The sequence below is a fragment of the Neoarius graeffei genome, chromosome 4 (assembly GCF_027579695.1).
Source record: "Neoarius graeffei isolate fNeoGra1 chromosome 4, fNeoGra1.pri, whole genome shotgun sequence".
Lineage (NCBI taxonomy): Eukaryota > Metazoa > Chordata > Actinopteri > Siluriformes > Ariidae > Neoarius > Neoarius graeffei.
The window spans coordinates 50,854,006-50,872,427 of record NC_083572.1 but is presented as its reverse complement, the minus strand read 5'-3'; the positions used below and the strand labels follow the sequence as shown (position 1 = coordinate 50,872,427).

The following is an 18,422-nucleotide window of genomic DNA, read 5'->3' as shown; positions in this document are numbered from 1 at the left end:
GTCTTATTTATGGAGATGTTTTTTCTCTAATTTTCTCCTCTGAGAGAAACTCCATTAGTCATAATTTACACTTCTACCACCAGACCAAATGCTTTGCATGCAGCATTTTTGAGGGTTCTTGTCTTATTTTCCTGTAATTGTAAGTAATTATACCTCAACAACACTGAATTGGTGAGCCTGGTTGAGTTTGTGCATTATAGATAAAAATTTGTTATAATTATGGAAACAAATTGCTGGCCACAAGTATGTATATGACAGTGTTTACAGTTGATTTTTGAGCATTACTGACATTTGTATGGTTCAGATTATGTGCAAGAAAGTGATCGCTGGGGGGAAAATAGTTGATTGATGGTTTGTGGGTGTTTCCAAATAGAGAGAGACAGAGATAGAGAGAGTTGGATTGGACAGATTTGATGGTCATAATATTTTGTACACTTGTATAAATGAGGTGATGAAACAGAAACAGCAGACCACCATTAGTTATTACACTCTGTACCCGCTAAACACACACACACGCACACAAAGGTTGTACTTTTCATGCCATGTCAGTCACACCTGTTCTTTCAGATCTTATCAGTCATGTTTACGACAACATCGGGTTTCCATAGTTAATAATAATTTGGACTTACGTACTAAGAAATTAATAATTATGTTAAATCAAAACTTATTTTAATTGTATTTAAAGAATTAAATGTTTACCTTTTGAAGATTGTTGTAATAATATGGATATATGAACTAGTTTGGCCCTTTGAACATGTTTTAAATATGTCATATTAGACATATTTCATGTGTTTAAAATATTGAGTTCTGATTTGGTTCAAGAAGAGGAAATAGGCCACATACACATACAGATTATAGCCAGCAGTTGTGTTTTTCATAGTGCAGTACTGAACAGGCCTCCACTTGCCCTGTGTTGGGGATGAGAAGGCCAGGCTACAGACAGGTTTCTCCTGTAGAGCACAAACACCATGATCACTTTTTTCCTGCTTGTCAGTTTTTTATTTGCCCCTAAACTGGTTTGTTTTATTATCTAAGATCAGTGGCAACTTCACTTCCTAGTTAGTTATAAGTTTTCTCTTTCTTTTATACTCTCTTTGTTTCTTTCTCTTCATTCCCACCACTGAGAAAAGTAGCAAAACCAGCTCTGTTTGTCTTGCTCAATCACAGCTTGTTTTTTAAACCAGATTCTCTTTCTGTTTCTCTCTCTCTCGTTCTCTCTCTCTCTCTCAGACACACACTCTCTCTCTCTCTCTCTCTCTCTCTCTCTCTCTCACACACACACACCAAAAATAGACAAATTGTTTGTCAGAGCTTTACTTCTGTACAATAGTCGACAGTTGCTAATGAATTCCATCTTGGTAACACTCATTCACTTGAATATCAGAATGTTATTCACTGCATATTTGTTCATTTTTCCTCTTATTTCTTTAAGGAAAAAACACCCTTACATCTTCCTCAGTTGTAAAATTGATAGTCTGAAGTGAAGTGAAGTCAGAGTGCTACTTTGGCCAGTCCTGCACACATACGTAGCACTGCATGTTGTATATATGTTATTTACCAGCTGGGAGGTCCGTATGGTGAAATACCATGACCGAGGTCTTGAAAGTACTGACCGAGGCCCTCTGGGCCGAGGTCAGTATTCAAGGCCGAGGTCACGGTATTTCACCATACAGACCGACCTTAAGCTGGTAAATAATTTAGATATTTTTTTTATCTACCAAATACTAACAGAAAACGAGAGCGCCCGAAAGGGAAAACCGAACCGAGCCGCCATTTTGAATCCTCATTCACGGCTGTAATGCAAATGGCTTCCTTCTCGGTATACAAGTGCACTTCCATGGCAGGAAAAAAACTACATTTTGCTGCCTATGTAGTCCCCTATTTATACAGAATTGAGTCATTCAGGATTCAGGCATGTTTTTGCTCAGCATTAGCAACAGTTAGAGGTTTTTAGCTTTCTCCTGAAATGTTTTCTTTTATTTCTTCTTCCTCAGGGTAGTAAAACTCGCTTTCGCTGTGAACACTGTCGTTATCGCTATCCATGATGTAAAATTAATGCTATTTTCCTGAGAAATGCTGGCAAAAATTTATAAGATTTGTGATAATCTTATAAATAAATCTTATTAAAAAAAGATAAATGTTGACAAAAAATGCTACTATGTTTGTTGTTGTGAACGAGCGAGTCGCCAGAGGTCCGTAACTGGGGTCCGTATGGTAGGATACGGACCCGCTCGCCAGCCAGTCAGAGCGCAGGATTTGATGGAAACCGGACCGCGAAAAAAATAACTTACTTTATTTTTATCTGCAAAAATTTGCTGAAAATAAACCACTTTGATCTTTTCAGTTAAGGACACACTGCACATAAAATTACTGCCTGAAGAAATGCCATTGTGACGATTGCATTGTTAGCATTTCTCCAGCACTAATTCTGCTTGAATTATATTCAGTTTCCCTAATGTGCTGTTTAAAAATGACATGACTGGGTTCTGTTTTTATTATGATTATATTTCTATTTTTAGAGGCATACCTCATTTCCAAAGATGTGACCAAATGATCTAAGCTTTGGTTTCCCAAAACCACTTTGCAGGTTCTCATGGAACCGACAATATTGGAAAACCTGTAGTAAGATGGGAAATCTTAGTGACTCACTTTCATGTCGTAGACATTTTAGGTGGCTATGGAAACTCATTATAATAAAATAAAACTACTAAATAATTTACACTTGATTATGGCACTTCAGTAATGAAAACTAATGACTCAGGACTAAAAATCACTGTAGCCAAATCTAATAGATATTTAATCAGCCAAAAATGAATATCTGATAATCATGCAAATTTCCATCTTCCATTTCCAATTGTTTCTTTAAATTAGTGGTGGAAAAAAATCATGTGAACATTCACCAGCACACAGTGTGTTTCGGAGCAAGATACAGTCAGATCCAAAACTATGAGACCACAGTGATACATAATGTGGGAATTTTTTTTTTTTTTTAAAGTTGGAAATAAACAGAAGGTTTTAGAATTTTGAAATATTTAAAACAAAGAAAATAAACATTTAATATCTTGAATAGTTAAAATTCTGCACTATTTCTTGGTCCCTATTCACATATAAGCAAATGTGTGATATTGATCATGTTAACTGCTTTGTACAAAAGGTCAGATTTTCCTCATGTCTAATCTCTTCCATTGAAGCCTCTGTTCAGACGACACTCCAATGAATTTGATCTAAAATGGATCATAAGGTTTTGCACAAACTTGAGTCTGTGCCAGCTCGAGTAAACACTGTCATTAAAGCAAAAATGGGACAAACCAAATACTAAGAAGCTCTGAAATTTGTGTAAATATTTCAAAGATTCTACTTTTCACTAAAGTTGTCAGTGATATAAATTTTTAATTTAATAAAAATTATTGTCAAATTCCAAAAGAATGCAAAATTGAAGCGTCTTGAGCATCTTCACTAGTGCTTTCAGACTTTTGGAGCCCAGTGTGTGTGTGTGTGTGTGCCAGGCCTGGAATTTCGTCATTTTAGGGGCAAGGCCACTTGGCCTTTTGTGCTGTCAATTTTTTGAGAGAACGAAGGCCAAAAGCCAGGGCACCAAGGCCATAAAATAAAACAATGATTTTAAGTTCACATCTATAATGAATTTAATTTAAGGACTAATGACTCTTCTGCGGAAGATTGGAGTCTCAGTCGAAACTATCAAGCAGGTAAAGAAACATCTCCTACACTATTATGTCTGAAGATAAGAAAATATTGAACACATCTAAACTTATCAATCCATCACTCACTTCAAAAATTGTAAAACTTATTAAACCTATATCCTCCCATAATTTTTGTTCAGTTGACACCGAATGTGCAAGAGCATCTTCAGACTGTACTACTACGCAGATTTTTGATTAATCAAAATTGAGCCTGGAGTACATCAAAATGTTTGACTGTAAATGGAACATATACTAGCATGCAGGCTACTGATTAACCCATAAGAGCCCAGACCGATTTCTCAATCAAGGAAAATTATTGAGGAAATAAAATGAACTAAATAGACGACAAAGAAAACATTTCTGATCTTTTATTTTTTAAAATAGCACTTTCATGTCTCAAGATCTGAAATATTAAATTGCAAATTTGCAGAACACTGCAACACTATTACACTGTTAACCCGAAAGTTCATTCTATGCAGTTTGAGTAAATACCACTTTTAAAGATTAGTTTTATTGCATTACTTAAACAGTATGAGTATATGAAGAGTATATGAGACAGTCATTGGGTGTACTCATTTTTGTAATTTAAACAAACTTAAACTATCATGTTTTACCTCAGGCCACAGTGCTGCCCTGTTGTGATTGGCTCAAAACTCAAGACAAGTCTGTGCTTGTCCGTTGATGGCTACAGAGGAAGTTGCACCATTTTCTAATTTACACAGAGCAATTTAAGGTCTTTGCACTTTTGACAGCAAACTAATTAGCATTTGTTACCAGCTACAGTCGGTACTCGGCACGTTAAAAGTGGGTCAACGTTGTAACGACATAACGTTACTGTACAAGCAATGTTTATTTAATGGTAACAAACTTAAGCCCTATATGTTGAAATTCCTCTCTTATTCGTTCGTTAATTTATCACAGTCTTACCTCAGTCAACTTCTTCCCTCCTTCTTTGAAAATTCAATGTCTCAGATGCGGACACAAGTGGGCGGGGGATGCGTTTGATTAAGTCTCCTGGTTGGCTGGTGATAGATTGCTGTCATTATAGCACGTCGGAGCGGTTCATGCCAGACTCGAGTCCGATCCACCACTGATGAGTTACCCAATAAGAATCCAGAATGTCATCAAAAGACGTATTTTTTTCTCAATAGACGCAGGTGATGTTAAAGCCTATTGGCAGTCACAAGGCAGACTACAAAACCGCAAAACCGCAGGGCATCAAGGCCACTGTGGCCTTATGGCAGATATTTTTTTCCAAGGGCACAAGGCCAAATTGAGAGGGCACGAGGGCCATGGCCCTCGTGGCCCTCGTGAAATTCCTGCCCTGGTGTATGCATATATTAGTGCATCTCAAACAATTCTTTTTTTTTCTTAATTTAATTACAAAAGGTAAAGTTTCATATATTTTATATTCATTGCATGTAAAGTGAAATATTTCAAGACTTTTTTTTTGTTTTAATTTTGATTATTATGGCTTATAGCTCATGAAAGTCAGAAATCCAGTATCTCAAATTATTTGAATATTTCCTAACATCAATCAAAAAAGGATTTACAATCAGAAATGTCCAACTTCTGAAAAGTATGTTCATTTATGCACTCAATACTTGGTTGGGGCTCCTTTACCATTAATTACTGCGTCAGTGACTACGTTTACATGCACGTCCAAATCGAGCTGCTGTTGGTAATCGAGCAAAGGGTCCCAGCAGGGGTGCCAGAGAAATCCAATCCTACATGCACAAGTGAAATCAGGCTATTGTGCAAGGTGCATTGTGCACCCGAGCCACACGTGGCGCTACACGCCCCATCGTGTTGGTACACTTCCGGTTGTCGTCATGAAGAAGAGCTATAGTGTTGCCAGATACTGCTGACGTATTCCAGCCCAAAACATGTTCAAATCCGCTAAAATGCACTTAAAACACCCAATCTGGCAACACTAGCAGTTCCGTGTTCAAGCTGTTAGGCTTGCTCTATGGCTACAAACTGTCCGGCGCAGACCACTGTTTTGTAAGACAACTTATTTTGCACAATAATATTTTTCTAAAGTCCATTTTTTGCTTACAAAAAATATTTTTTTTTTGCTTACAATTTAACTTATGTCTTAATAAACACACAAAAAGTTCAGTTGTTTTGTTTTTATTGACATTCTTCAGATGTTGGACATATATATACACGCACACAAATACAATGACTTGTTTATGTACACAATTCACAGCTATGCAACAGCTGTACAGATGTATTTGGTGATACAGTAAGTGAGCTAAATTTTAACAGTGCAAACAATGCCACAAAAAGAAAAGATTCATGCCGTTGTCATGATTCGTTGTCATGCCGACCGAGGCTGTTGTGTTTCCCGCTTGTGGTCTCGTCACTCGTCACTTCCGGAAGTAGCTCGACAACTAACTCGATAGGGTTTACATGCGCAAAATAGCTCGGCAGAAATCGCATAAACTAGGTCGTGTAGCTCGATTCCGAGAAATCAAGTTCGGTTCAGTTTCAGCCGAATTAAGGTGTATACATGGCATTTTGAACTTCGATTTCAGTCGAGCAACGGCAGAAATTCGATTCTCTCTATGTGCATGTAAACGTAGTGAGTGTAGTGTGGCATGGAGGCGATCAGCCTGTGGCACTGCTGAGGTGTTATGGAAGCCCAGGTTGCTTTCATAGTGGCCTTCAGCTCGTCTGTATTTTTGGGTCAGGTGTTTATCATTTTCGTCTTGACAATACCCCATAGATTCTCTGTGGGCTTTAGGTCAGGCAAGTTGGCTGGCCAATCAAGTACAGTAATATCATGGTCAGCAAACCATTTGGTAGTAGTTTTGGCACTGTGGGCAGGTGCTAAGTCCTGCAGGAAAAGGAAATTGACATCTCCGTAAAGCTTGTCAGCAGATAGAACCATGAAGTGCTCTAAAATCTCCTGGTAGATGGCTATGTTGAATTTGGACTTAATGAAACACAGTGGCCCTACACCAGCAGATGACATGGCACCCCAAATCATCATAGACTGCGGAAACTTCACACTGGACTTCAAACACCTGGGATTCTGGGATCCTCCACTCTTCCTACAGACTCAAGGACCTTGATTTCCAAATGAAATGCAAAATTTGCTTTCATCTGAAAAGAGGACTTTGGACCACTGAGTAACATTCCAGTTTGTTCTCTCCTTAGCCCAGGTTAGACACTTCTGACGTTGTCTCAGGTTCAGGAGTGGCTTGATATTAGGAATGAGACAGTTGTAGCCCCTTTGCTGAAGACTTTGTGTGTGATGGCTCTTGATATGCTAACACCAGCCTCAGTCCACTCCTTGTGAAGCTCTCCCAAGTTCTTGAATTGACTTTTCTTGACAATCCTCTCAAGGCTACGGTAATCTCTGTTGCTTGTGCACCTTTTCCAGCCAGCCTTTTCAGCAATGAACTTCTGTGGCTTACCTTCCTTGTGGAGGGTGTTGGTGATCGTCTTCTGGACAGCTGTCAAGTCAGCAGTCTCCCCACGATTGTGGTTGTGTGCACTGAATGAGACTACATACAGACACACAGTATTTATACTGTTTTACTCAAACCTGAAATGAAATACACTAATATTTTGAGCTTTTTTTTGTGCTGTAGACTATGATTATCAAAATTAAAATAGAAAAATACTTGAAACATTTTAGTTTACATGTAATGAGTCTAGAATTTATTAAATTTTCGTTTAAATAACTGATGGAAAATATTGAACTTTTTCATGATATTCTAATTGTTTGAGCTGCACTAGTGTGTGTGTGTGTGTGTGTGTGTGTGCATGACGCGCGTGTCAAATACTTTTTGATTATTTTGAATAATCATCCTTGTATGTGGGTCTGTGCCTGGGGTCTAATCTGTGCAAGCAGGCCTGGCCATCTGTCCATCTGTTTCAATGAATATACAATGTTTAACTTTACCATTTGATTTATGACTCTACAATGTTTCCATTTGTGGGGTTATACTATTTTCCTGGGAACTTGTTTCCGACCACAGGCCTGTAGTGCATAGGACTGGGTCAGTAAATCTCAGGACCTTGATTTTTATGTGCTACTGCTTATTCAGGAAAGCCTGTCACATCTCAGTAGATGCATTTCTTGATTTCAAAGACTTCATAATTAATTTGTTAAGCGAGGATTTGCGCATGTGTGGCTTGATGCCACTAAATAGCATATCTACCCTCACTTAAAACCTTCTGCCTTTTTAAAATTTTATCTCGTCTCAATAGCATGTAAATGTGCTTGAATAAATGGAAACAATAAACTGTGGCACTCAGGAATGTTCACATTCTCTGGTACTGCTACAAAAGCTGATTCCCACGCAACCAGTGTTTGTTCCTTATTAAAGACATTTCTTGCACTTAAATATACTTTGAAAACAAACATTCACCACAACATCTGAACTTTGCACTTGCTCTCACCATTTTTTTATTTTATTTTTTGGCTTTTGAGCAGTCAAGACCCCCTGTGGCTGTTTCAAGTGCTTGCTCTTTTCCATAGCTGTAAATGCCTTCTCCGCTTACACTCAGTCATGTGAGGCCAAAGGCCCTGCCACTGAAGAAGTCCTCTCATGAGTGGGATGAGCTCAGCATTCCTAATTCCACCACTGACGTGAGGCCAAAGGCATGCCGACTGCTTCTGCCCTGGCATTGCTGCCTTGGTCAGCTGCGTGTGTGTGTGTGTGTGTGTGTGTGTGTGTGTGTGTGTGTGTGTGTGTGTGTGTGTGTTGGGGGGCTTTTTTTTTTTTTTAATGTGATGGTCAGTCTATTTTTTCCACAAATGTCGACCTTATTGACTTTCAAGGGTGCATGATGGGTGAGAACTTATTTGCTTGGATCCATCCAGTGGGGTTTTTGTTTATGTCAGAAACTATGCTTAATTCTATTAATTACAAAGGATATTCTAGGTTGGCCAATCTTACTTTTTTTGTCTCCACTCTCTTATGATGAGTTGTTGTTTTACTTCAGAGAGTGGCTCAGGGTGCAGTTAACTGGTAGAAATGCAGCCAGTCTGGTTCTGCTAGTAAGATACTTGCTCTCTACCTGGGTTTCATCAAACTATGTATATTTTGGTCTAGCACTCTAGAGAGGAAAGAGATGGGACCCTCCCTTCAGGGAAACAGGTTGAGCAGGGCCCAAATGTTGCATGAAGGGAGGTAGAGTATCTGATGATTTAGACCTTTAGAACAGGAGATACAGTTTTGTGCAAATGTATTTAGACAGTGACAACATTTTTGCTTATGTACACCACCACAATGGATTTGAAATGAAGCCAATAAGATTTGATTGAAGTGTAGACTTTCAGCTGTAATTCAAGTGGTTTAAATAAAATATTGCATTAACCATTTAGGAATTACAGCCATTGATGTTTACATAGTCCCTCCATTTCCACAGCTCAAAACTAACTGGACAATTGACAGATAACCTGTTTCATGGCCAGTTATGGCCTGTTTCCTCATTATTTAATAACAAATTAAGGAGATAAAAGGTCTGGATTTGAGTCCAAGTGTTGAGTTTGCCTTTGGTAGCTGTTCGTGGGAACTCTCACTATGTGGTCTAAAGAGATGTCAGTGCAAGTGAAGGAGGCCATCATGAGGTTGAAAAAAAAAACTATCAGTTTGGTACATTCCTAAAAAGAAAGAATGCACTGATGAGCTCTGCAGCACCAAAAGGCCTGGAAGATCATGGAAGACAACTAAAGTGGATGATCGCAGAAGTCTTTCCTTGGTGAAGAAAAACCCCTTTTGAACATCAAGTCAAGAACACACTTGACAAAGTAGGCATATCATTGTTGAAGTCTACAATCAAGAGATGCCTTCATAAATGTAAATGATGCAAACCACTGGTACCACTCAAGAACAGAAAGGCCAGATTTGACCTTGCTAGAGAACATCGAAAAAAAAGATTATTCTGTAGCAGAATGATGGGAAGAGAAAAGTATGGAGAAGGAAAAAAAAGACCACATCATCTGTCAAACATGGTGGAGGCAGTATTATGGCATGGGAATGGATGGGTTCAGATTCTGCAAAAGTCAAGTGAAGTTTATTTTTATAGTACTTTTAACAATAGACATTGTCGCAAAGCAGCTTTACAGAAAATTAAAGACTTTAACATGAACTAATTTTATCCCTAATTTATCCCCAATGAGCAAGCCTGTGGCGACAGTGGCAAGGAAAAACTCCCTCAGATGACATGAGAAAGAAACCTCGAGAGGAACCAGACTCAAAAGGGAACCCATCCTCATTTGTGTGATAACAGATAACATGGTTATAAATAACTTGCTTCTATAACTGTGTCCTATATAGTCACAAAGTATAACTGTGAAACCAGGAAAATCATTATAGTTTTAACATGAAATCTGTTTTGTTGAAGTTCATTGATGGAAACTTGAGTGCAAAACTGTTCATGACAACTGCAGTCCTAAAGTTAGCAAGTCAGGTGTAGTCCTCAGACATAAATGTATTACTGTAAGTGTCCAGAGACATCTTCTACAGTGGTGCTTGAAAGTTTGTGAACCCTTTAGAATTTTCTATATTTCTACATAAATATGACCTAAAACATCATCAGATTTTCACACAAGTCCTAAAAGTAGATAAAGAGAACCCAGTTAAACAAATGAGACAAAAATATTATACTTGGTCATTTATTTATTGAGGAAAATGATCCAATATTACATATCTGTGAGTGGCAAAAGTATGTGAACCTTTGCTTTCAGTATCTGGTGTGACCCCCTTGTGCAGCAATAACTGCAACTAAACGTTTCCGGTAACTGTTGATCAGTCCTGCACACTGGCTTGGAGGAATTTTAGCCCATTCCTCCATACAGAACAGCTTCAGCTCTGGGATGTTGGTGGGTTTCCTCAAATGAACTGCTCGTTTCAGGTCCTTCCGTAACATTTTGATTGGATCAAGGTCAGGACTTTGACTTGGCCATTCCAAAACATTAACTTTATTCTTCTTTAACCATTCTTTGGTAGAACGACTTGTGTGCTTAGGGTCGTTGTCTTGCTGCATGACCCACCTTCTCTTGAGATTCAGTTCATGGACAGATGTCCTGACATTTTCCTTTAGAATTCACTGGTATAATTCAGAATTCATTGTTCCATCAATGATGGCAAGCCATCCTGGCCCAGATGCAGCAAAACAGGCCCAAACCATGACACTACCACCACCATGTTTCACAGATGGGATAAGGTTCTTATGCTGGAATGCAGTGTTTTCCTTTTTCCAAACATAATGCTTCTCATTTAAACCAAAAAGTTCTATTTTGGTCTCTTCCATCCACAAAACATTTTTCCAATAGCCTTCTGGCTTGTCCACGTGATCTTTAGCAAACTCCAGACAAGCAGCAATATTCTTTTTGGAGAGCAGTGGCTTTCTCCTTGCAACCCTGCCATGCACATCACTGTTGTTCAGTGTTCTCCTGATGGTGGACTCATGAACATTAACATTAGCCAATGTGAGAGAGGCCTTCAGTTGCTTAGAAGTTACCCTGGGGTCCTTTGTGACCTCGCCGACTATTACACGCCTTGCTCTTGGAGTGAGCGTTGTTGGTCGACCACTCCTGGGGAGGGTAACAATGGTCTTGAATTTCCTCCATTTGTACATAATCTGTCTGACTGTGGATTGGTGGAGTCCAAACTCTTTAGAGATGGTTTTGTAACCTTTTCCAGCCTGATGAGCATCAACAACACTTTTTCTGAGGTCCTCAGAAATCTCCTTTGTTCGTGCCATGATACACTTCCACAAACATGTGTTGTGAAGATCAGACTTTGATAGATCCCTGTTCTTTAAATAAAACAGGGTGCCCACTCACACCTGATTGTCATCCCGTTGATTGAAAACACCTGACTCTAATTTCACCTTCAAATTAACTGCTAATCCTAGAGGTTCACTTACTTTTGCCACTCACAGATATGTAATATTGGATCATTTTCCTCAATAAATAAATGACCAAGTATAATATTTTTGTCTCGTTTGTTTAACTGGGTTCTCTTTATCTACTTTAAGGACTTGTGTGAAAATCTGATGATGTTTTAGGTCATATTTATGTAGAAATATAGAAAATTCTAAAGGGTTCACAAACTTTCAAGCACCACTGTAAGTGCAACTTTTGACTGTCTATGTGGGGCCATCCTCCACAGGACCGATGAGATGAGACTCCAGCCAGACGTAGAGCATCAGGATGGATCAGGCAGGTCCAAGGAGCAGAAGAGGTCATCATCTCGGTCTCAGGATCGACATGTAACTCAGAGGGACAGACAGAGAGTGTGTGTGTGTGTGTGTGTGTGTGGTGGTGGGGACAGGTTGTTAGGTATGCCCAGTGTCACCTAATGAGTAAGAACAGTATACATTTTGCGCTGAGTACAAGCAGGGACTCCGGCAAAACTAACTATGACAGCATAACTAAAAGGGGAGAGACAGAAGGTAACACAGACATGAGGGCGCCCTGGGACATAAAGCAGCCTGACACTACACTGTCAACGAACCCGAGTGAGTGGGGGGCTAACAGCATCCATACATCCCAGTTTACCAAAATACTCTATGCCTGAGGACCCTCCAGATCTACTCCTTACCCTAATAAAACTATTAACAAAAGGCTTGACTAAACAGATATGTTTTCAGCCTAGACTTAAACATTGAGACTGTGTCTGAGTCCTGAACACTACTTGGAAGGCTGTTCCATAACTGTGGGGCTTTGTAAGAAAAAGCTCTGCCCCCTGATGTAGCCTTCACTATATAAGGTACCAGCAGATAGCCTATGAAACTAATATTATGGCTCTTCACAGTAATATTAGATGGATAATGACCCAAAGCATACCATGAAAGCAACTCAGTATCTTCTTAAGGCAAAGAAATCAAATGTTCTTCAATGGCTGAATCAGTCAGCCCACCTGAGTAAAGGTCTGGCAAAGCATCTCAATGCATTTGGCATTTGGAGATGTCCATGGGTTCCGGATGTCAAGTGGTCATTGACGGCAAAGGAATTGCATCCAAATATTAAAAATAATCCTTGTATTTATAAATATGTTCATTTGTCCAATTACTTTTGAGTCTATAAAAATGGAAGGACTATGTAAAAATTGCTGTAGTGCCTAAACAGTTAATGTAATCTTTTTGTTATACTCCTTGAACTAAATCTGAAAATCTACACTTCAATCACATCTTGATTGCTTCATTCCAAATCCTATGTAGTGGTGTACAGAGATAACAATACAAAAATTTTGACACTGTCCAAATATGTATGGACCCAATTTATGTTTGATGGGCAACGTGGGGTAAAAGAGTTCGGTGAGGTTAAAGAGGGGGAGAATGGTAAAGGGATAAAGGGAGAGACAGAGGAGGAGTTCAGTTTCTCAGCAAAGGTGTAAATTTCCACAGGGCATGCCGTTAAAAAGCTGGCTGGACGTGTTCTAGCACAGAAAAGGTTAATGCATCCGCCCCCGGCCATGTCCCAAACAAGGCAAAAAAACAATAATCTGTGTGAGAGAATGACAACGTGTGTGTGGGGTGTGCATGCATGTGCATACATGCGTGTGCACATGTGTGCGTACGCGGCTACACATTGATTCATATGTTGTATGGGCTTGTTTGTCACCTGATGAAATTATTGCTGTCCCTTTGCCTATCTTTCATAGTGAATTTAATAGAAACATTTGTATGATTGTCTTTTTCCCATTTTCACTTTCTTGATTATATTTGACATAGACCAAATCAAAGGATTCCTACTTATTCTCAGATATATGCATAAACTAATCGAGTGGCTTGGCTACAGTATTCTAATTTAGAGCAACAGTTGAAAACTTGGACAGAAAGAGTGAGAGGTTTTGGGGGAAGGGGATTGGTAGTGAAGGAGGACTGTCCACAGCAGATGCAAGCATCCGTTGTTGAGAGGGATTTGGGGTGGGGGACTCCAGCTGCCCATTGTTGGCAGAAACATTGAAGCCATTTTTCTCTTTCCCTCTCATTCTGTTTGCCTCTTTTCTCTTTCCACGCATGCTCTTTCCCTGCTTCATCCAGTCAGACTGTGTGGGGCAGATGTGACAGGCGCTCAGGAATGTAAGGAATGCGGAGGCAGAGAGAAGCAGAGGCATATGCGGGTGTGTCAGTCGGGGGAGGGGAGGAGGGGGAAGCATATGGCTGGGAAGGGCTAACACAGTACATGTGTCTCTTGCTTTCTCTTGCAGCTTCTTTCTGTGTCCCTCCTCTGCTCAGAACTGCACTGCTTGACTTTTATGGTCAGAGAGAGAGAGAGAGAAAGGGTGACTGTTAAAGTAGGGGTGTCAATATAACAAGATATCATCATGATATTTGAAGGCATTTATACAATACACAATACGTATCATGCTATATAGGTTTGCTAACAAACTGTGCCAGTGCAATAGCATTGGAGGGAAAAAAAAACCCTGAACGTTTCAATTCATGGATACTATTATTTATTGATTTGACATTAAAAATGAGACATTAAAATAAAAAAAAACATGATTTTACAATTCAGTACAAAATTTGAACATCAGATCAGCTCTCAATGTTATTAAAAATGTGTTACTACAATTTACCACAATACCAAAAATCATATAACGTTGTCCAGCCCGAGTAGGAAGCATTGTGCCTGCTTATCTCACATGTGGTTATTTTGCTGCCTAGCAAAAAGTCTGTCCATGGGACGTGTCAGTAAAGGGGGGGGGGCCTATATATCGCTACCACTTTAAAAGGCAAGTAATTCTGATGGCTTTATGTTAAAGTGTGACTTACAATGTGTAAGTGATTTACTATGCAAATGATGATGATTTGCATGTAAGTAATGCTTCAGGCAGTGCCTTTTCCTGACAAACAGTGATGAGACATGAGATATAGAACGAGACAGACCCAGGTGTTTGACTACCAGGAGATCCATGGTTTCCAGTTTCCTCCTGCACTCTGTAATCCCTGTCCATTCCATACAGAAATAGCCACTGTCAATGCTATAAGCAACAGAGGGGAAAATAAAGACTGCTGGCCGTCTCCAGCTTTTTGTGGCTAGCATCAGTATATGAGCTCTCTGTATATGCACACACAGCCTGTTGCTCTCTGTACACACACACACACACACATACATGCACTCAACTGTTCTGACACATCTGTCTGATGAATTACTCAGTTGGAAAATTTATGTAGCACAAATATTAAAAACTCTCTTGACACAAAGGACCTCCATGCCCTGAGAATGATATATATGCAGAACATAAACCAAGTCTTCCCGAGACATTGATGTTGGGAGGACACTTCCAGTTCCTGCCAAATCAGATGTGGTTCAGTCCAGATTAGAAATATTTGAGTATGTTTAGTAGTTAAGCACCGAATATAATATAGATAGATGACCTGTAGGTTAATGTTATGCATTGTATTTATGTGGATGAAGATTTTTCTTTTGAGACTATTCTTTATACTTTTGAGCATCCCTCTCGTTCGTGTATAGTGAAGTTTTTGAAAGCGTCCCAATGTAGATATAGCTAGTGCTCAATGTTAAACACTATTTAAATATGGCCAGTGTGACTTTATTCATTTTCTATTTGTGGTAAATCACCTCATTAATGCTTCAGGGCTTCTTGTGTGTGTGTGTGTGTGTGTGTGTGTGTGTGTGTGTGTGTGTGTGTGTGTGTGTGTGTGTGTGTGTGTGTGTGTCGCACACACACACACACACACACATAGTATTGAACTAGCACTTTCTTTGAGTGCCACCTTGTGGAAATGTAAAGAATGAAAAGAGACGGGTGCGTTTTAAAATCATTGTTCCTCCCCTGTCTCCACAGGTCGTAATGAACTCATTGCCAGGTACATTAAGCTGAGGACAGGAAAAACCCGCACAAGGAAACAGGTACTTGATCCCCCCCCCCAACTAACACACTTCTTATTTTATAGTGTTGCATAATTAAATCAACTTTAAAGGAACAGTCCACCGTGCTTCCATAATGAAATATGCTCTTATCTGAATTGAGACGAGCTGCTCCGTACCTCTCCGAGCTTTGCGCGACCTCCCAGTCAGTCAGACGCAGTCAGACGCGCTGTCACTCCTGTTAGCAATGTAGCTAGGCTCAGTATGGCCAATGGTATTTTTTGGGGCTGTAGTTAGATGCGACCAAACTCTTCCGTGTTTTCCTGTTTACATAGGTTTATATGACCAGTGACATGAAACAAGTTCAGTTGCACAAATTGAAACGTAGCGATTTTCTATGCTATGGAAAGTCCGCACTATAATGACAGGCGTACTAACACCTTCTGCGCGCTTCGGCAGTGCATTGATACGGAGCTCAGATATCAATGCGCTGCCGAAGCGCGCAGAAGGTGTTAGTACGCCTGTCATTATAGTGCGGACTTTCCATAGCATAGAAAATCGCTACATTTCAATTTGTGTAACTGAACTTGTTTCATATCACTGGTCATATAAACCTATGTAAACAGGAAAAACGCGGAAGAGTTTGGTCGCATCTAACTACAGCCCCAAAAAATACCATTGGCCATACTGAGCCTAGCTACATTGCTAACAGGAGTGACAGCGCGTCTGACTGCGTCTGACTGACTGGGAGGTCGCGCAAAGCTCGGAGAGGTACGGGGCAGCTCGTCTCAATTCAGATAAGAGCATATTTCATTATGGAAGTACGGTGGACTGTTCCTTTAAATCATGATGTACATTTATTTAAATTATTAGTTTATTATTAATTAAAAATGATTAATTTTGTTTAAAGACATGTTTTAAATATTTTTTAATATAAGAAGCCCTGTATTATTTGTAAAGGTGGAAAAGCACCTTCTTTTTTTTTTTACATGATTATGGTAGGTGCTTAGTAAATTATGATTGTCCTTGTGTGCAGTTTTTCTGTATCAAAATGTGTCTGCATGGGTGTGTTTTAAAGTTATTTTACACTCCCTTAGGTCTCTAGTCACATACAGGTGTTAGCACGGAAGAAAGTCCGCGAGTTCCAAGCGGGTATAAAGGTAGGTGTCTCCTGCTAGCCCCCTTGGGCTAGCATGCAAACAGCAGTCTCTTTCCTCTTTGGTTATGGCTTCTCTTTTCTCTCTCTTTCCCTCCTCTCTCTCTCTCTCTTTTTCCTCTTGCCCCCTCTATCGCTTTTCTCTTCTGCAGGTTTCTAGCCATTTGCAGGTTCTTGCCCGGAGAAAATCTCGTGAAATACAGTCAAAGCTGAAGGTATGCGCTGCTTGCAGGTGGGGCGGGGCTTTGCAGCATTTGGCTTTGCACTAACAAATCAGAGACAGTGTTACTTTATGGAACCGTGTATTCCATTGTGCCATTGGCTGACCAAACCCTAAAGAAGCGCCCAGTGAAAGTCCTCTTAAAACAAAGGCTGCCTGTGTTAGATGGAGGTTGGAGTGGTGTGAGTGGAGTTCAGTGCTCAGCACTCTCTTGCTTTGTAGCAGTTAAGTCTAAAAGTGCATGATGGCTCCATGCTCTCTGCCTGTAGTCTTTCCTGAGGCTCCTTGTTTCTTTAACCTTTAACCCTTGCCCTCCTTTCACCCAGAGCCCCTACGTCCATCCAACTTTTCACTATGACCACTTACACCCCAAACTCTCACAGCGCAATCCAGACAGGTAGTGTTTTTTTTTTTTTTGTTAAAGTTGAGCTTTTTCCCCTCTCAGTGATCAAGGCATGTTATGTATAAGAGATGGTTAAGGAAAAAATCAGCTTCACAGCACTTTACCAGCTACAGAAAGTATATGTTACATGTGCGTTGTATCGTTGTGTTACTATAAGTCATTCAGTAAGTCACACCTGAATGAGGGGTGCTGCTTTGGTTTCTGCTGGTAAAGTAGACCTGAATCCAGATGACACAGGAAGTTATGTTGTGAGATTCTTTGTGAATACATATTAGGTTGTTTGTTAGCTGTCCAGTGAAATGCATCCACACTTTTTAGCTGCTGTAAAAGTGGTCGCCTTTATTTGACTTTATACTAATTGTACTGCTTAATCTATTTTTCTTCCAAAGTGCATTCCTATCTCCTTAAATTGTATTTGTATTGTATTTGAAAGCTACAAAAGTTTAAAATTATATTCAAATATTCAGAGCATACTATGAGCCTAGTTTCCCATGAATAGTTCAAAATGAACATGCTATAGAAAGAATTCAAAATGATATCCACTGCTTGTTTGTTTCTATCTTTGTGCTGGGAAATAGACTTTTCGCAGACATCTCTCACATATTATTAGAACCAGATCTAATCATATCTGAGAGAGAAATAATCCAAAATCACTGAGAAAGACATAGCTCCTCTGGATATTGTACTAACGGTCTCTTTTTTCTTTGATTCAGGCCATGAACTTGGTAAGTGTGGATTTGGATATTTGTGCATTTTCTTGGCTTTACCACACACTGCACAGCACTTCTAATGCCCAGCACTGCTCTTCCGCTCTCCACAGCCTCGCCGTTCTAAATGCACACAGTTTCTGTGAGCGCTGATGTGTCTTTATAATAGCTGGACATCGTGTCTCCATGCATTCCCTGCTTCACCCTACTTTTGTCTCATGACTTTTTTTTGCTTATACCTGTAGTGATATGATTTGTGTAGAATAAATGGAAAATTAGACAAGTGTCGGCAAGTGCTACGTGAATGCTGATCTCGAAAATAGTGAGAGATGTGAAATGTGTATTCCAGTAACTTGCATTTCTGAACTATGTTGTATATTTTGCAAACAAAAAGCAGATGTTCTTGTTGAAAATGCCTGCATGCCT

General features: G+C 39.6%; 1 protein-coding gene across 3 annotated transcripts in view; it reads left to right on the top strand.

The window, feature by feature from the left end:
* The window catches only part of tead3b (TEA domain family member 3 b), a 66,749-nt gene that overhangs the window by 35,263 nt on the left and 13,064 nt on the right, over positions 1 to 18,422 (top strand). For 2 of the 3 annotated variants that reach the window (XM_060919326.1, XM_060919327.1), the window contains exons 4-6: positions 15,488 to 15,552; positions 16,608 to 16,670; positions 18,003 to 18,014. In XM_060919326.1, coding sequence (XP_060775309.1) covers positions 15,488 to 15,552; positions 16,608 to 16,670; positions 18,003 to 18,014 — 140 coding nt within the window. The remainder of the gene's footprint in view (positions 1 to 15,487; positions 15,553 to 16,607; positions 16,671 to 18,002; positions 18,015 to 18,422) is intronic. The other variant, XM_060919328.1, reaches the window with a different exon arrangement.